The sequence below is a fragment of the Bos indicus genome, chromosome 8 (assembly GCF_029378745.1).
Source record: "Bos indicus isolate NIAB-ARS_2022 breed Sahiwal x Tharparkar chromosome 8, NIAB-ARS_B.indTharparkar_mat_pri_1.0, whole genome shotgun sequence".
NCBI lineage: Eukaryota > Metazoa > Chordata > Mammalia > Artiodactyla > Bovidae > Bos > Bos indicus.
The window spans coordinates 46,401,653-46,422,242 of NC_091767.1; the positions used below are offsets into that span (position 1 = coordinate 46,401,653).

General features: G+C 36.7%; 1 protein-coding gene across 5 annotated transcripts in view; it reads left to right on the top strand.

Annotated features, from left to right (window-relative positions):
- SMC5 (structural maintenance of chromosomes 5) overlaps nucleotides 1-20,590 on the top strand; it is a 117,859-nt gene that overhangs the window by 51,854 nt on the left and 45,415 nt on the right. For all 5 annotated transcript variants that reach the window (XM_070794641.1, XM_070794643.1, XM_070794642.1 and 2 more), the window contains 2 exons: nucleotides 2,418-2,579; nucleotides 3,390-3,461. In XM_070794641.1, the coding sequence (XP_070650742.1) occupies nucleotides 2,418-2,579; nucleotides 3,390-3,461 (234 nt within the window). The remainder of the gene's footprint in view (nucleotides 1-2,417; nucleotides 2,580-3,389; nucleotides 3,462-20,590) is intronic.

The window sequence follows — 20,590 nt, forward strand, 5'->3', positions numbered from 1 at the left end:
TCTTTGTGATCCTGTGGACTGCAGCATGCCAGGCTTCCCTGTCTATCACTGTCTCCCAGAGTTTGCTCAAACTCATCTCCATTGAATCGGTAATGCCATTCAACCATCTCATCCTCTGTTGTCCCCTTCTAGTGTCTTTGATCTTTCATAGCATCCAGGTCTTTTCCGGTGAGTTGACTCTGCCTCAGGTGGACAAAGTATTGACACTTCAGCATTAAGTCCAACTCTTACATCCAGATGCCTAGTGGAAAAATCATAGCTATGACGTTATGAACCTTTGTTGGTAAAGTGGTGTGTCTGCTTTTTAATACTCTTTCTAGGTTTGTTATAGCTTTTCTTCAAAGGAGCAAGCATCTTTTAATTTCATGGCTTCTGTCATTGTTTCCATTTTTTCCCCATCTATTTGCCATGAAGACCAGATGCCATGATCTTAGTTTTCTGAACAGTGAGTTTAAAGACAGCTTTATCACTTTCCTCTTTCACCTTCATCAAGGGACTTTTTAGTTCCTCTTCTCTCTCTGCCGTAAGGGTGGTATCACCTACATATCTGAGGTTATTGATATTTCTCCTGGCAGTCTTGATTCCAGCTTGTGCTTCATCCAGCCTGACATTTCACATGATGTACTCTGCATATAAGTTAAATAAGCAGGGTGACAATATACAGCTTTGATGTACTCCCAATTTGGAACTAGTCCATTGTCCATGTCTGTTTCTAACTGTTGCTTTTTGACCTGCATACAGATTTCTCAGGATACAAGTAAGGTGGTCTGGTATTCCCTTCTCTCTTAGAATTTTCCAGTTTGTTGTGATCCATACAGTCAAAGACTTTAGCATGGTCAATGAAGCAGAAATAGATGTCTTTCTGAAATTCCTTGCTTTTTCTGTGATCCAGCACATGTTGACGATTTGATGTTGGTTCTTTTGCCTTTTCTAACTCCAGCTTGTACATCTGAAAGTTCTCAGTTCACATATTGTTGAAGCCTAGCTTGAAGGATTTTGATCATTACCTTGCTAGCATGTGAAATGAGTGCAATTGTGTGGTAGTTTGAACATTCTTTGGCTTGTCCTTCTTAGGGATTGGAATGAAAACTGACCTTTTCCAGTCCTGTGGCCACTGCTGAGTTTTCCGAATTTGCTGACATATTGAATGCAGCTCTTTAACAGCATCATCTTTTAGGATTTAAATAGCTCAGTGAAATTGCATCACCTCCACTAACTTTGTTCCTAGTAATGCTTCCTAAGGCCCATTTGACTTCATGTTCCAAGATTTCTGACCCTAGGTGAGTGATCACACTGTCTTGGTTGTCTGGGTCATTAAGACCTTTTTTGTATAGTTTTTTGTATTCTTGCTACCTCTTCTTAGAGATTCCCTGGTGGCTCAGAGGTTAAACCGTCTGTCTGGAATGCGGGAGAGCCAAGTTTGTTCCCTGGGTCGGGAAGATCCCCTGAAGAAGGAAATGGCAACCCACTCCAGTACTCTTGCCTGGAGAATCCTATGGAGGGAGGAGCATGGTAGGCTACAGTCCATGGGGTCACAAAGAGTCGGACACGACTGAGCAGCTTCACTTCACTTCACTTACCTCTTCTTTATATTTCTACTTCTGTTAGGTCCATATTTTTTCTGCCCTTTTATTGTGCCATCTTTGCATGAAATGTTCACTTGGTATTTCTAATATTCTTGACGAAATCTCTGGTTTTTCCCATTTTGTTGTTTTCCTCTATTTCTTTGCATTGTTCACTTAAGAAAGTTTGCTTACCTCTTGTTGCTATTCTTTGGAACTCCACATTCAGATGGGTATATCTTTCCTTTTTTCCTTTGCCTCCTACTGCTCTTGTTTTCTCAGTTTTTTGTAATGTTTATTTATATTCTTTTTTTTTAAGCTTTGTTCATCCCACTCATTCTTACTATATGCTTTCTTAGCACTTTACTTATTTTTTTTTTTTAGCAAATATTTATTTATTCCTTTGATGTGACAAGCATCATTTCCACCTGGATGATTCATTTTGTTTTTCTGTTGAACCATTTTCTTTTTTTGTTTTTAAAAATTTTTTCATGAGTGAGTTTCTTTTGGTTCTTTACATGTTTTTTAATCCCTTCATTATTGAGAGATTAGAGGAGATCCTCCCTTTAGAAGGGAGACTCCCTTCTGAGTCTTCTGTCTCAGAAACAGGAAGGGATGGAAGATAGAATCTGGCCTAATGATAAAAGTGTGTAGTATCACTGAGTTCACCATTATTTGATATTTACTATTTCTGAAGTTGTTTCAGAGGGCAAATTTTTTTTATTAATAGACCTCCTAAAGGGATTCAGAATTGTCTTTTTCATAGATTTGGTTTCTGCCTATAGCTTGATTTTAGTATATGTGTTACTTTAAGCGAAGAGTATATTAACTTTTCTTTCTTGAACTCATTGTAAGGAATATGAAAATGTTCGTCAGGAATATGAAGAAGTAAAACTAGCTCGGGACCAAGCAAAGGAAGAGGTCAGAAAACTTAAAGAAAGTCAGATTCCTATAACAGAACGCATTGAAGAAATGGAAAGGCAGCGTCACAGTTTGGAGGCTCGAATCAGAGAGAAGGTTATATTTCTGGCTCAATTTTTTATTTCTTGTCATTTATTTTAGCAAATACAAAAAATATTTTGTAGGTTTTTACATTTGTTTTGTGGATTTACTTGTAACTCTAGTTCTTTTAAGTTCTTTTATTAGGAATTGTACTACCACAGATCTTTCAAGATCCTAATCATCACTTGCTGCTTTATAGAAACTTGCTACTCTATAGAAATTCCAAGATATAAAAAGAGAAAAAATGAAATGTAATTGTTCTAATTACAGGAGGATTCAGAGCAATATTCCCAGAAACATTGATCTCCTTTTATGAATTTCTTAGACGTGTTATATAATTACATCCCCTTTTGTAGGAATGTAATGTAAAAAACCTCATGTTTTTTAAAATAAATAATATAATGGCATATGGAATATTCTCTATACCTTGTAAACATAACTAAAAAATTTTGCAATCATAGCTTTTAACCTTTAGGGAAGATTTTGGAGTCACGTAATTGTTTTGAGACTGTTTTAGACAATGGACCCTGCTATTATGTATGATTGCTTTTAGGATAAAATAACATGAGGAAATGTGAAGAAATGTAGAAACATATGTATTCATACAGCTGCAACTACTTTTAATATCTGTAGGAATAACCTTTCATAAATTTTCAAGTAATTGTTTATGTTTTGGGTGATAGTGAATTTACTTTGAAAGAAATCATAGAGGAGCATTGTGGGTAAACTTACAGAGCAATTTTATGTTTGGATGAACAGGGTCACATAATTGCCTTCCTTTTTTTTTTTTTAACTAACTTCCCTTCTTCTGATTCAATCTTGCAGGCATTAGCTATTAAGGAGACATCTCAAAAATGCAAACATAAGCAAGATGTTATAGAAAGAAAAGATAAACAAGTAAGATCTTGCATTGAATTTGAAATTTTTATGTTAATTTACCCTAACTTTTGTGTTCAGGTGTGGGTTATGAGAGAGTTTCTTGTTTTTGAATTTCCTGAGATCCTCCTTGTTCTCTCTTTCTTGTCTTAATCTGTGAGGAGAACTAAAATGTGGAAGTATAGCAGTTGCACAGAGGATAATTGGGGGGAATGGCTCAAGAGTACTCATAGATATGCATTTAATAGGGTGATAGTAAAATGGGATTTAGTTGTCTTCATAGCAGCAATTAAATTGCAAAGGATTGATTCTGTTGTTTCTTTATATTAAAGAGTTGGATATTTTAGAGCTGATTATAAATTCATTGTGCATGGATGGAGCTTGATAGCAAAATTATTTTAGGATAATTGTGCAAGAAAGTAGGCTTTTTAGATGCTGTAGCTCTGGTGGTTCAGAGAGATCCCCAGATATTTTTTGGGTTCTGTTCTCCAGGACCATTCAGAAACTAAAGCTTGAATTACCTTTCTTAGAGAGAGATGCACATCTTGAAGCATTTCTGGTGTTTAAAGCTTTATGTTAAATCTGTCCGTTTTCACCCTAAGCCTTTTCCTATATCTTTATCTTCAAATTCCAATCCTCTCTCATTTAACTTCTCCAGAGGATAAACCTTACGTTTTCTTGACAGAAGCTTGCTTGATAGCAGTAGTGCTCAAGGTGTGTGCATAGGGGGGTGTGGATGCATTGTAGTAGAAAGGTAGGGTGGTATGCACGTGCAGTTGCTTAGTTGTGTCCGACTCTTTGCAACGCCATGGACTATAGTCTGCCGGGCTCCTCTGTCCATGGAATTTTCCAGGCAAGAAGACTGGATGGGTTGCCATTTCCTTCTCCAGGGGATCTTCCTGACCCAGGGATTGAACCCACATCTCCTCTGTCTCCTGTACTGGGAAGCAGATTCTTTACCACTGTGCCACCTGGGAAGCCAGGTGGGGTAGGTAGGAATCATTCTCTTCTATGTGATGTCTCCATTTTTTTTTTTTTTACATTTTGGAAGGCTCAGCAATCATTTCCTTTCTCTAAATCTCTCTAAAGCATGCACAGGGCAATCACTATTGTATCCAAATACCTGGTGGAAAAATAGTGGCTCAACAAAATTAAATGACTTAGAGAACTCAGAAGTGGCTCTGAGTGCTGCACTTTATTTTCCACAGTATAAAATAAAAATTTACACAAAAATATTACTTAATATATGAGGTCTTTATACTTGACATTTCCTAGTTGTAAGACTCTTCTAGGATTTTTTTTTTCTTTTTTTTTAGCAAGAGTCAATTCTTGTTTTTTTCTCTTTCATTCACTCCTTATACTGTGGTCCCTATAATAGGGTGCTAAATTAATTGTTCTACTACTTTTACTTTTCTGAATATTTATTGAATTCTTCAGTTGTTCCTTTATTCCTTTTGTCCTTCTGGGACCAAGCCCTTTTAGCTCCATTTGTATTATTGATTTAGAGTTTAGAAGGGAAAAGGCGTAAAGATTCATCTTTAAAACCCCAAACAGGAACTGCTAGGTTGATAGGTTGTCTAACATTTAGCTGGATTTTAAAAAGGCAGAGGAACCAGAGATCAAATTGTCAATATTCTTTGGATCATAGCAAAGCAAGAGAATTCCTGAAAAAGATCTACTTCTGCTTCATTGACTGTGCCTAAGGCCTTTGACTGTGTGGATCACAACAAACTGGAAAATTCTAAAAGAGATGGGAATACCAGGTCACCTTACTGCCTCCTGAGAAATCTGTATGCAGGTCAAGAAGCAACACTTAGAACTGGACAAGGAACAATGGACTGGTTCCAAATTGGGAAAGAAGTAGGTCAAGGCTGTATATTGTCACCCTGCTTATTTAACTTATATGCAGAGTACATCATGAAAAACGCCTGACTGGATGAAGCACAGGAGTCAAGATTGCTGGGAGAAATATCAGTAACCTCAGATAATGCAGGTTACACCACCCTTATGGCAGAAAGCGAAGAAATAAAAAGCCTCTTGATGAAAGTGAAAGAGGAGAGTGAAAAAGCAGGCTTAAAACTCAGCATTCAAAAAGCTAAGATCATGGCATCCAGTCCCATCACTTCGTGGCAAATAGATGGGGAAACAATGGAAACAGTGAGACTTTATTATTTGGGGCTCCAAAATCACTGCAGATATTGACTGCAGCCTTGAGATTAAAAGGCACTTGCTCCTTGGAAGAAAAGCTATGACCAACCTAGACAACATATTAAAAAGCAGAGACATTACTTTGCCAATAAAGGTCCATCTAGTCAAAGCTATGGTTTTTCCAGTAGTCATGTATGGATGTGAGATTTGGACCATAAACAAGGCTAATTGTCGAAGAATTGATGCTTTCTAACTGTGGTGTTGGAGAAGACTCTTGAGCATACCTGGGACATCAAGGAGATCAAACCAGTCAGTCCCAAAGGAAATCAGTCCTGAATGTTCATCGGAAGAACTGATGCTGAAACTCCAGTACCTTGGCTACCTGATGGGAAGAGCCAACTCATTGGAAAAGAGCTGGGAAAGATTGAAGGCAAAAGCAGAAGGGTTCAGCAGAGGACGAGATGGTTGGATGTTATTACTGACTAATGGACATGAGTTTGAGCAAGCTCAGGGAGATGGTGAAGGACAGGGAATCCTGGTGTGCTGCAGTCTATGGTGTCGCAGATAGTTGGACCCGACTGAGCAACTGAACAGCTTGCATTCTGACATAAATCTCACTTAGTATTTTAATACATTGGTGGATTCAAATAGAAAATCTTGTCTTTACCATTTTTGTACTGTCTAAGATTGACCTAAAATCTTATTTTGTTCCATCCTTAACTGGTTTATTTCAGTGTTAAGCCAACATTTAAGTAGTTCTCCTAGAACCAGTGTTTTCTTTTTTTTTTTCCTGTGTCATAATTACCAGTTTATCACTTCTGTAAGTTCTTGAATTTTTAGGTTTTCTTAATTTTTTAATACATTATAGCATATAAATTTTTTCTGATTATCATTTGGTTACATCTTAACATGTGTGGTATGTGCTTGTATTGTTTTGGTTCAAGATTTTATAATTCTCATTCACATGTTTTCATTTAAGTTTATATAGGAGTTCTTACTATTTCAGTTTACTTGGATATGGAATTTTTAATCTTTATAAAAAAAGTTTAGTCCCAGTTATATTGCTTTATAGTTAATAGATGTGACCTTTATGACTTTATATAAAAATTTTTGGAAACCTCTTTTGGACTTCTACTGTAATTATATTATGCAAACGTTCTACTCTTTTTTTTTTTTTTTTTTTTTTACTAGCCTGATTTATCCACTTTAAAGTGCCAATTCCTTTTTCTTTGAATGTAGACTTTTCTGTTTTTCTTGTAATTGTATTTTTGCTTTCTAGATATTAAGGCTTTATTGTTTGTTCATTTTATCTGCTATAACTAACATATACTGGGTTTTGCTTTGTAATTTTTTAAATTTGGTATGAGACACTTTCTCATACAGTAAAGGAGTTTAACCAGTTCACATTTACCACTGCTTTCTACTTACCCTTAAAAAGTTTAAATAACATATTTTTCTTAGTAGAAAAAGTTAATTAGTATTTTTATTCTATTTGAGAAAGATCAGAATCTTAGCAAACTTTTATTTCTTCTTCCTCCACTCCATACCAGTGTCATTAGAAATTTTATTTGTCTGTTATTTAAGGTATTATTTCCTATTGTCTGTATTTTAGATATTTTAATATATTAATATATTTGATATGTTAATATTTATTAATACTCACTAATATTTACTATATATTAATGTTTTAATATATTTTATTGGCTTATTTGATCATGTTACTGCTTACATCACATTTTTTGTGATTCCTTCGTTTGAAGAGATAGAAATTTAGGTTGTTTTTTTCATACTGTCTCTCTTCTGGAGGTGTTTTAGAGAGCTTCTTTGGCTGATAAACTTTCTGAGTCCTTGTATGTTAGGAAATATCTTTTTTGCAGTCACTATGGAATATTAAAATGGCTGGATGTTGAATTCTAAATTACAAATTGTTTTTCCATAGGACTTTGGCAGTCTGTCTCAGTGTCTTCCTGGGTCTAATATACTTGACCTGCCACTTCTGTGGATTCTGTATTTGTGGATTCAACCAAAGATGGAGCAAAAATATTTGGAAGAAAATATTCCAGAAAATTCCAAAAAGCAAAACTTGAATTTGTTGTATACCAGAAACTATTCATAGCATTTAGTTTGTACTACAGATGATATATGTATTTTTTAACATTTAATTTTATCCATGTTTGCTTTGGGATAGGGAATAGATCATTTAGTAAAAGCATAAAGTAAAACCAAGGTGTGTCTTGTGTACAACATGTAAATTACAATAATGATGTACTTTTACACCCCATAATAATGATGTGTGTAGGTTATATGCAAATACTATGTCATTTTATATAAGGGACTTAAGCATCTATGGATATTGGTAGCTGTAACAGGTGGGGAGGGATGGTGAGGTGCTAGAACAAATCCCCCAAGAATGCCAGGAGACAAATGTATTGTTCCTGAGAAGTAGCAGATATGAGAGGTAGACAGACCATATTAGGTAAACCCTTGAAGAAAAAGCAAATTGAACTTGATTGTAAATGAACTATACAATCTTTCTTACAGTGAGAAACTATAAGAAAGCTTTGGTTTGAAAGTTTTTAAGCCATGGAGAAACAGTATACATGTTAAAATACTTTGGACTGCCTTATGGAAGACGGGCTATAGTCCATTTTTGCTCCACACGTGGGAGTTTAAAACCATTTAGGAGGCCATTGCAGTAATCTAGGCAAGAGAGAATAGTGGCTTCATCTAAGGTGGTAGCAGTTGATAATTTAGAAAATTGAACCAACAGTATTTGCTCAGGAAGTAGATACAAGAATACATTGTGAAAGAATCAAGGATCAGATCTAACCTTTTGACCTTACAGTTGATAGTGGTGCCTTTTACTGAAATGAAATTTGCTAGGAGAGGGAAATGGAGAAGGAAATGGCAACCCACTCCAGTATTCTTGCCTGGCAGGCTACATAGTCCATGGGGTTGCAAAGAGTCAGACTTGACTTAGTGACTAAACCACCACCAGGAGAGGAAAAATAAAGAATTCTATTTGACTGTGTAGAAGAGTTCCATCTTTTTACTTTATACCTGTTTCTATCCTCACATCTAAAGTGTGTTTCTTAAAAACCATATTTAGTTGGTCATGACAGTTTTTTAATCCATTCTGCCTATATCTGCCTTTTAATTGGAGTGTTTAAACCATTTGCATTTGATGTAATTACTGTTAAGTTATTTTGTGATTTGTTTTCATATGTCTTAGGACTTTGTTGCTCCTCTCTTTCTCCAATATTGCCTTCTTTTGTGTTGTTTTTTAATGTATCATTTTAATCCCCATCTCTTTTTTTTTTCTGTATTTTTTTCAACTATTTTCTTAGTGGCTGCCTTTAGAAATAGAAATAACATCTTAATTTATAATAGTCTAGTTCATATAAATATGTACTTGAGTAGTATAGAAAACTTTGCTCCTATGTAGCTCTATTCCCTTCTCCTTCCTTTGTGCTGTTATTGTCATACCAGTTACATTTTTAAGCATTATAAGCCTGTCAAAATAGTTTTGTAATTATTTCTTTATGAAGTTTCATTTTTGTGGCAGTTGTTGATTCTTTGACACCAACTCTGTTCTATACAATTCAATTCAGTTCTGATACTATTTAGAATTTAAGTAGATTCTACAAATTCATGGCTTAGTCCCACAAGACAGCCCTGGCTTCATGCCAGTCTCAAGTCCCCAGACCTCAGTTTTCCTACTCTTCTCTCTGACTTGGGTACAAATTCAGAGGTTCTCACAACTACCCCTGCCTTCAGGTTCAGTATGTGCTAGAACGACTCACAGAACTCAGGAAATTGAGTTATTAATTGAGGAATTGTTATACTTAACAATTATGGGTTTATAGGATACAACTCAGGAACAGCCAAATGAAAGAGGTGCATAGGACAAGGTAGAGTGGTGCAAAGTTTCTATTCCCCTTCTGGGTGCATCACCTTCCCAGCATATGGACATGCTCACTAACCCAGAAGCTCAATAGCCATGTTGTTCAAGAGATTTTATTGAAGTTTCATTAACTGGGTATGATTGATTAAATTATTGGCTATTGGTGATTGAAGTCAATCTCCAGCCTCTTTCACCTCCTGGAGGGCATGGAGTTGGACTGAAAATTGTAATCCAACTTTTAATCATGTGGTTGTTTCTTTGGGCAATCAGTCTCTATCCTGAAGCTGTATAGAGTCCCTGGCAAGTTATCTTTTCACTGTATGGATCATAATAAACTGGAAATTCTTAAAGAGATGGGAGTAATGGACCACCTTACCTGCCTCCTGAGAAACCTGTGTGTAGGTCAAGAAGCAACAGTTGGAACTGCAAATGGAACAATCATTACTACGAACAAAGCTAGTGGAGGGGATGGAATTCCCGCTGAACTATATCAAATCCTAAAAGATGATGCTGTGAAAGTGCTGCGTTTAATATGCCAGCAAATTTGGAAAACTCAGCAGTGGCCACAGGACTGGAAAAGGTCAGTTTTCATTCCAATCCCAAAGAAAGGTGATGCCAAAGAATGTTCAAACTACCACACAATTGCACTCATTTCACATGCCAGCAAAGTAACACTGTAAATTCTCCAAGCTAGCCTTCAACATTACAGGAACCGAGAACTTCCAGATGTTCACACTGGATTTAGAAAAGGCACAGGAACCAGAGATCAAATTGCCAACATCCATTGGATTATCGAAAAAGCAGGAGAATTCCAGAAAAACATCTACTTCTGCTTCACTGACTATGCTAAAGCCTTTGACTGTGTAGATCACAACAAACTGGAAAATTCTTGAAGAGATGGGAAACCAGACCACCTTACCTACCTCCTGAGAAATCCGTGTGCAGGTCAAGAAGCAACAGTTCGAACCGGATATGGACAATGGACTGGTTCCAAATTGGGAGAGTGTGTCAAGGCTTTATATTGTCACCCTGCTTATTTAACTTACATGCAGAGTAATTCCAGAGTTCTGAAAGAGTTAATTTTTTGACTTTTTGCTAACATTTTCATTAAGTTTCTGGAGGAAAGGATTTTCAGAGTTCCTTTGTCATCTTGTTGACATCCAAATCTTTTCTGTGTCTACAGAAAAACATTGCTAGGATTTTAATAGGACTTGCATTAAACATATCAGTTTGGGGGAGGATAGAAAATACCATGTTGAATCTTCTAATCTATGAACACAGAGTGTCGCCATTTATTTAGATCTTTGATTTTTTTCCCATCAGCATTACATAGTTTTCAGCATATAAGTTCTCGGACATCCTTGCCTTATTCCTGGTCTTAGGAGGAAAGCATTCATTTTTTCACTGTGGAGTATAACACTAGCTGTAGATTTTTTATAGATCAGGAAATTCTCTATTTCTATGTTTCTGAGAATATCATAAGTGAGTGTTGGATTTTGTCAGATGCTTTTTCTGCATATCTATTGATGTGGTCATGCACATGTTCAATTTTAGCTTGATGAATTGAAATTCATCGTTAAAAATGAATTTCATTGATTGTTGAATATCAAATCAACCTTACATTTCTGAAGTAAACCCTGCTTGGTTATGGTGTATAAATTTGTAATTCCTTTTACACACTGTTAAATTCTGTTAGCTAACATTTAAAGAATTTTTGTATCTATATTCATGAGGCACATACTCTGGTTTTCTCTTCATGCTTGTCTGCTTTTGATATCAGGATAATAACTAGTTTTTTAAAATGAATTCATAAGTGTTCTCTCCTCTTCCCCAGTTTTGGAAGATACTGTAGAATTTGAGTTAATTCTTCTTTAAATATTCTTAATAATTCTCAAATAACACTTATCTGGGTCTGGTGATTTGCTTTTAGAGTTTTAAAATTATGAATTTAGTAAAGTTATAGGGCAGTTCAGATAATCTTTCAATTGGTTTACTTGTGCTAGTGATTCCCTCTCCCGCCCCCCGCCGAAATTGGTCCATTTTATCTAAGTTGTTTAATTTACCTATTCATAAATTTTCTTACTATTCTTTTGATTTTGGTGGATTCCGTAGTGATAATTGATATCCCTGTTTGATTCCTGATATTGGTAATTTGTGTCTTACTTTTTTTTTTCTTTTGGTGGAATGTGAGGATGGGGTCAGTCTTGGTAGAGGTATGTTAATTTTATTGTTTTTTGCAATGAACTAGCCCTTTGTTTCACTGATTTTTCTCTGTTATTTTTCTGATTTCATTGAAGTTTGTTCATATTTTTATCGCGTCCTTTCTTCTGCTTGATGTTGGTTTGTTTTGCTCTTTTTCTAGGTTCCTGAGGTTGATGCTCAGATTATTGATTTGAGAATTTTCTCCGTTTCTTGTGTATATGCATTTAATGCTATGTTTTCTTCTCATCACTGCTGTACCTGATATCAATATCACAGATTTTGATATATTATTATTTTTGTTCAGGTTTTATTTTCCACTTTTCTTGAGATCACAATTTGTTTATTCATTTATCTGTTCACAGATGTTTAGTTTGTTTCTGGTTTGATGCTAGTACTAAAACTGTTGTGAAGTTCTTATGTAATACAAGATGTGCTTTCGTTTCTTTTGGATAATTTCCTATAAGTAAGCTATCATAGGTATACATGTAACTTTTGAAGAATTTGCCAAACTGTTTTCCAAAATTATTATTAACAATTTTTTGTTGTTGTAATTGACATTGATTCATTGACTATGCTAAAGCCTTTGACTGTGTAGACCACAGCAAACTGAAAAGTTTTTTTAAAAATTTATTTTTTTAATCGAAGGATAATTGCTTTACAGAATTTTGTTGTTTTCTGTCAAACATCAACAAGAATCAATCATAGGTATACATATGTCCCCTCCCTCTTAAACCTTCTTCCCGTCTCCCTCCCCATCCCACCCCTCGAGATTGTTACAGAGCCCCTGTTTGAGTTCCCTGAGTCATACAGCAAATTCCCATTGGCTGTTTATTTTACATATGGTATTGTAAGTTTCCATGTTATTCTCTCCATACATCTCACCTTCTCCCTCCTCCTCTCCCTCCATGTCCATAGTCTGTTTTGTACGTCTGTTTCTCCTTTGCTGCCCTATCATCAGTACTATCTTTCTAGATTTCCATATTTCTGACTTACTTCACTCTGTATGATAGGCTCTAGGTTTGTCCACCTCTTTAGAACTGACTCAAATGTGTTCATTCTTCTGGCTGAGTAATAATCCATCAAATATGTACCACAGCTACTTTATCCATTGATCTTTCGATTGACATCTAGGTTGCTTCCATGTTCTAGCTGTTGTAAATAGTGCTACAGTGAACATGGGGGTACAGTGTACAAAGAACAATGTACATGTGTCTTTCAATTTTGGTTTCCTCAGGGTATATGCCTAAGAGTGGGATTACTGGGTCATATGGTGGTTTTTATTTCTAGCTTTTTTAGGAATCTTTGTACCATCTTCCATTGTGGCTGTGACAGTTTACATTCCAACCAGCAATGCAGGAGGGGTCCCTTTTCTTCACACCCTCTGCAGCATTTAATGTTTGTAGACTGTTTGATGATGGCCATTCTGACTGGTGTGAGTTGGTATCTCATTGTAGTTTTGATTAGCATTTCTCTAATAATGAGTGGTGTTGAGCATATTTTCATGTTTTTGTAAGCCATCTGTATGTCTTCTTTGGAGAAATGTCTGTTTAGGTCTTTTTCCTTACTTTTTGATCGGGTTGTTTATTTTTCTGATCTTGAGCTGCTTGCAAATTTTGGAAATTAATTATTTGTTAGATTATTTTCTCCTATTCTGAGGGTTGACTTTTCAGCTTGTTTGTAGTTTCCTTTGGTGTGTAAAAGCTTTTAAGTTTAATTAGGTCCCACTGGTTCATTTTTGGTTTTATTTCCTTTACTCTAGGAGGTGGGTCATAGAGGATATTGCTTTGATTTATGTCATCCAGTGTTTTGCCTGTGTTTTTCTCCAAGAGGTTTATAGTCTCATGTCTTACATTTAGGTCTTTAACCCTTTTGAGCTTATTTTGTGTATGGCTTTAGGAAGTGTTTAATTTCCTTTTTTACATGTAGCTGTTCAGCTTTCCCAGCACCACGTATTGAAGAGGCTATCTTTGCTCTATTGTGTATTCTTGCCTCCTTTGTCAAAAATAAGACATCCATAGGTGCATGGGTTTATCTCTGGGCTCTCTGTCTTGTTCCATTGGTCTGTTTTTTGTGCCAGTACCATACTGTTTTGATGACTGTAGCTTTTGTAGTATTTTGTAGTCTGAAATCAGGAAGGTTAATTCCTCCAGCTCCATTCTTCTTTCTCAAGACTGCTTTGGCTATTCAGGGGTCTTTGTGTTTCCATATGAATTGTGAAATTTTTTGTTCTAGTTCTGTGAAAAATGCCATTGGTTATTCAATAGGGATCACATTGAATCTGTAGATTGCATTTGGTAGTATACTCATTTTCTCAATATTGATTCTTCCTACCCAGGAACATGGAATATCTCTCCATCTGTTTATGTCATCTTTGATTTCTTTCATCAGTGTCTTATAATTTTCCACATACAGTTCTTTTGTCTCCTTAGGTAGGTTTGTTCCTTAGGTAGGTTTATTCCTAGATATTTTATTCTTTTTGTTGCGGTGGTGAGTGAGATCGTTTCCTTAACTTCTCTTTCTGATTTTTCATTGTTAGTACATAGGACTGCAAGTGATTTCTGTGTATTGACTTTATATCTTGCTTCTATGCTAAATTCACTCATTAGCTATAGTAATTTTCTGATAGTTTCTTTGGGGTTTTCTGCGTATAGTATCATGTCATCTGCAGACAGTGAGGGCTTTACTTCTTCTTTTCCTATCTGGATTCCTTTTATTTCTTTTTCTTCTCTACTTGCCATAGCTATGACTTCCAGAACTGTGTTGAATAATTGTGGTGAGAGTAGACACCCTTGTCTTGTTCCTCATATTAGAGGGAATGGTTTCAGTTTTTCACCATTGAGAATGATGTTTGCTGTGAGCTTATCATATACGGCCTTTACTATGTTGTGGTAGGTTCCTTCTATGCCCATTTTTTGAAGTGTTTCTATCATAAAGGGGTGCTGAGTTTTGTCAAAGGCTTTTGTTTTTTTGTATTAAGATGATCGTATGTTTTTTATCTTTCAATTTGTTAATATGGTGTTTCACTTTGATTGATTTGCATATATTAAAGAATCCTTGCATCCCTGGAATAAACCTGACTTGGTCATGGTGAGGGAGTTAATTCTTAGGTAGGTTGATAAGGAGTCTGGGGCCCTCAATGAGAAAGGGGTCCTGGACCCTGGAGGAGGAGAAAGGGACAGACTTTTTTCCCCTACATTCCTTTGTCTTAGTCATCTAAGACATTTTTTTCTTAAGCTCTGAGTTGTTTGGCAACAATCTATTTCTTCTAAGACTTAACTTTCTTTAAGCCCAGAGCTAATGGTCAGCAAAGCAACTCATGTTGCTCAAGTGTATGTTTTTCCTTAAACTGTGTACTAATGATTATATAACAACAATGTATCTTGCTGAAGGACATTTTCTCCTTAAGACCCTTCTGGCTAATCCTGTTATTGGAGATCAGTGGAGAAATAACTCCAGAAAGAATGAAGGGATGGAGCCAAAGCAAAAAGAATACCCAGCTGTGGATGTGACTGGTGATAGAAGCAAGGTCCAATGCTGTAAAGAGCAATATTGCATAGGAACCTGGACTCTCAGGTCCATGAATCAAGGCAAATTGGAAGTGGTCAAACAAGAGATGGCCCGAGTGAATGTCGACATTCTAGGAATCAGCGAACTCAAATGGACTGGAATGGGTGAATTTAACTCAGATGACCATTATATCTACTACTGCGGGCAGGAATCCCTCAGAAGAAATGGAGTGGCCATCATGGTCAACAAAAGAGTCTGAAATGCAGTACTTGGATGCAATCTCAAAAACGACAGAATGATCTCTGTTCGTTTCCAAGGCAAACCATTCAGTATCACAGTAATCCAAGTCTATGCCCCAACCAGTAACGCTGAAGAAGCTGAACGGTTCTATGAAGACCTACAAGACCTTTTAGAACTAACACCCAAGAAAGATGTCCTTTTCATTATAGGGGACTGGAATGCAAAAGTAGGAAGTCAAGAAACACTTAGAGTAACAGGCGAATTTGGCCTTGGAATACGGAATGAAGCAGGGCAAAGACTAATAGACTTTTGCCAAGAAAATGCACTGGTCATAGCAAATGCCCTCTTTCAACAACACAAGAGAAGACTCTACACATGAACATCACCAGATGGTCAGCACCGAAATCAGATTGATTATATTCTTTGCAGCCAAAGATGGAGAAGCTCTATACAGTCAACAAAAACAAGACCGGGAGCTGACTGTGGCTCAGATCATGAACTCCTTATTGCCAAATTCAGACTTAAATTGAAAAAAGTAGGGAAAATCACTAGACCATTCAGGTATGACCTAATCAAATCCCTTATGATTATACAGTGGAAGTGAGAAATAGATTTAAGGGCCTGGATCTGATAGATAGAGTGCCTGATGAACCATGGAATGAGGTTTGTGACATTGTACAGGAGACAGGGATCAGACCATCCCCATGGAAAAGAAATGCAAAAAAGCAAAATGGCTGTCTGGGGAGGCCTTACAAATAGCTGTGAAAAGAAGAGAAGTGAAAAGCAAAGGAGAAAAGGAAAAATATAAGCATCTGAATTCAGAGTTCCAAAGGAAGAGATAAGAAAGCCTTCCTCAGTGATCAATGCAAAGAAATAGAGGAAAACAACAGACTGGGAAAGACTAGAGATCTCTTCAAGAAAATTAGAGATACCAAGGGAACATTTCACGCAAAGACGGGCACAATAAAGGCCAGAAATGGTATGAACCTAACAGAAGCAGAAGATATTAAGAACAGGTGGCAAGAATACACAGAAGAACTGTACAAAAAAGATCTTCATGACACAGATAAGCACAATGGTGTGATCACTGACCTAGAGCCAGACATCCTGGAATGTGAAGTCCAGTGGGCCTTAGGAAGCATCACTACGAACAAAGCTAGTGGAGGTGATGGAATTCCAGTTGAACTATTCCAAATCCTGAAAGATGATGCTGTGAAAGTGCTGCACTCAGTATGCCAGCAAATTTGGAAAACTCAGCAGTGGCCACAGGACTGGGAAAGGTCAGTTTTCATTCCAATCCCTAAGAAAGGCAATGCCAAAGAATGCTCAAACTACCACCCAATTGCACTCATCTCACACTCTAGTTAAGTAATGCTCAAGATTCTCCAAGCCAGGCTTCAGCAATACGTGAACCGTGAACTTCCAGATATTCAAGCTGGATTTAGAAAAGGCAGAGGAACCAGAGATCAAATTGCCAACATCCGCTGGATCATGGAAAAAGCAAGAGAGTTCCAAAAAAACATCTATTTCTGCTTTATTGACTATGCCAAAGCCTTTGACTGTGTGGATCACAATAAACTGTGGAAAATTCTGAAAGAGATGGGAATACCAGACCACCTGATCTGCCTCTTGATAAATCTGTATGCAGGTCAGGAAGCAACAGTTAGAACTGGACATGGAACAACAGACTGGTTCCAAATAGGAAAAGGAGTATGTCAAGGCTGTATATTGTCACCCTGCTTATTTACCTTCTATGCAGAGTACATCATGAGAAATGCTGGACTGGAAGAAGCACAAGGTGGAATCAAGATTGCCAGGAAAAATATCAATAACCTCAGATATGCGGATGACACCACCCTTATGGCAGAAAGTGAAGAGGAACTAAAGAGCCTCTTGATGAAAGTGAAAGTGGAGAGTGAAAAAGTTGGCTTAAAGCTCAACATTCAGAAAACGAAGATCATGGCATCCCATCACTTCATGGGAAATAGATGGGGAAACAGTGGAAACAGTGTCAGACTTTATTTTTATGGGCTCCAAAATCACTACAGATGGTGACTGCAGCCATGAAATTAAAAGACGCTTACTCCTTTGAAGGAAAGTTATGACCAACCTAGATAGCATATTCAAAAGCGGAGACATTACTTTGCCAACAAAGGTTCCTCTAGTCAAGGCTATGGTTTTTCCTGTAGTCGAGTATGGATGTGAGAGTTGGACTGTGAAGAAGGCTGAGCGCCGAAGAATTGATGCTTTTGAACTGTGGTGTTGGAGAAGACACTTGAGAGTTCCTTGGACTGCAAGGAGATCCAACCAGTCCATTCTGAAGGAGATCAGCCCTGGGATTTCTTTGGAGGGAATGATGCTAAAGCTGAAACTCCAGTACTTTGGCCACCTCATGTGAAGAGCTGACTCATTGGAAAAGACTCTGATATGGGAGGGATTGTGGGCAGGAGGAAAAGGGGATGCTAGAGGATGAGATGGCTGGATGGCATCCATCACTGACTCGATGGACTTGAGTCTGAGTGAACTCCAGGAGTTTGTGATGGACAGGGAGGCCTGGCATGCTGCCATTCGTGGGGTTGCAAAGAGTCGGACACGACTGAGCGACTGAACTGAACTGAAGTGAACTGAACTGAAAGATGTAGGTTGTGGGAGTCGGTCTGGTAAGACCTTTCTGTGGGTAATAACCAGTTGAAAAAGTGTATAAAATCTTGATAAACCTAGTGAGTGGCCCCTCTCTGCCCCTTCTGGTGTCTTTGTCAGAAGCTGTCTCTGTCCGTTTCCACTTTAATAAAACTTCTGCCTCATGAAGGCCTTGAGTAACTGCAGCTGTGTCTTTGGTCCCAAAGCAAAGTTCTCTCCTTCAGAAATCTCGAATCCAACATTGTTCACCGTAAGCTGTCAATGGTGTGTGAGTTTTTTAATATGTTGTTGAATTCTGTTTGCTAGAATTTTGTTGAGGATTTTTGCATCTATGTTCATCAGTGATATTGACCTGTAATTTTCTATTCTTGTGTTGTCTTTGCCTGGTTTTCCTATCAGGGTGATGGTGGCCTCGTAGAATGAGTTTAGAGGTGTTCCTTCTGCAGTTTTTTGGAAGAGTTTCAGAAAAGTAGGCATTAGCTCTTCTCTAAATGTTTGATAGAATTGCCCTGTGATGCCATCTGACCCTGGGCTTTTGTTTTTTGGGAGATTTTTTATCACAGTTTCAGTGTTTGTAATTGTCTTGTTCATAATTTCTCTTTCTTCCTGGTTCAGTCATGGGAGGTTGAACTTGTCTAAGAATCTGTCCATTTCCTCTAGGTTGTCCATTTTATTAGCATATAGTTACTCATAATATTCTCTTATGGTCGTGTGTATTTTGTAACCTTTCCTTTTTAATTTCTAATTTTGTTGATTTTTCTTCCCTTTTTTTTTCTTGATTGTCTGGCTAGTGGTTTGTCAGTCTTATCTTCTCAAAGAGCCAGCTTTCTTGGTTTTATTAATCTTTGCTATTGTTTCCTTCATTTCTTTTTTCATTTATTTCTGCTTTGATCTTTATAATTTATTTCCTTCTGCTGACTCTGAGGATTTTTGTTCTTATTTTTCCAGCTGCTTTAGATGTGGAGTTAGGTTGTCTATTTGATGTTTTTCTTGTTTCTTGAGGTAGGATTGTATTGCTATATAAAATTCCCTCTTAGAACTGCTTTTGCTGAATCCCATAGGTCTTGGGTTGTTGTGTTTTCATTGTCATTTGTTTCAAGGAATTTTTTTATTTCCCTTCTTATTTAAGTAACCTCTTTATTATCTAGTAATGTATTGCTTAATCTTCATGGGTTTGTGTTTTTTGCTTTCTTTTTTTTTTTCCTGTAGTCTCATAGCTTTGTGGTCAGAGGAGATACTTGATACTATTTCAGTTTTCTTAAATTTACTGAGGCTTGACTTGTGGCCCAAGATGTAGTCTCTCCTGGAGAATGTTTCATGTGCACTTAAGAAGAAGTTGTGTTCTTTTGCATTTGGATGAAAAGTCCTGAATATAACAGTTAGATCCATTTGGTCTTATGTTTCCTTTAAGGCTTGTGTTTCCTTATTGATTCTCTGTTTTGATGATCTGTCCCTTGGTGCAAGTGCAGTTTTAAAATGCCCTAGTATTATTGTATTACTGTGATTTTCCCTTTTATGCCTGTTAGTGTTTGCCTTGTATAAACACTAACATATGAGATGTTCCTATGTTGGGTGCATAAATATTTACAATTGCTGTGTCTTCTTGGATTGACCCCTTGATCATTATGTAGTACCCTTCTTGATCTCTTATTACATTATTTATTGTAAAATCTATTTTTTCTGCAATAAAGATTGCCTCTCTCTTTCTTTTGGGTTGCATTTGCATGGAATATCTTTGTCCATCCTTTTACTTTCAGTCTGTATGTGTCTCTAGGTCTCTTGGGTCTCTTGTAGGCACCATGCAATGAGTCTTATTTTTGTATTCATTCAGTTAGTATCTTTTGGTTGGTTCAGTTAATCTATTTGCATTTAAAGAAATGATTGATATATATGTTCCTATTGGCTTTTTCTTAATTGTTTTGGGTTTGTTTTTATAATCTTTCCTTTCTCTTGTGTTTACTGGCTATGTAAGTCCCTTTAATATTTGTTGTAAGGCTGGTTTGGTGGTGCTAAATTCTCTTAACTTTTATTTTTCTATAAAGCATTTGATTTTCTCTATCAATTTTGAATGAGATCTTTGCCATGTATAGTAATCTTAGTTGTAAATTTTTTTCTTTCAGTGCTTTAAATATATCCTGCCATTCCCTTCTGGCCTGCAGAGTTTTTGCTGAAAAATCTGCTGTTAATCATATGGGTTTTCCCTTGCTGCTTTTAATATTCTTTCTTTCTGTTTAATCTCTGTTAGCTTGATTAATATGAGTCTCGATGTGTTTCTCCTTGGTTTTATCCTGTAAGGGATTCTCTGTGCTTCTTGGACTTGATGGACTATTTCCTTTCCATGTTGGGGAAGTTTTCAACTATAATTTCTTCAAAATGTTCTCAGTGCCTTTCTTTTTTCCTTCTTCCTCTGGAACCCCTGTAACTCGAATGTTGGTTTGTTTAATATTGTCTCAGAGGTCTCTGAGGCTATCCTCAGTTCTTCTCATTCTTTTCCTTTATTGTGCTCTTC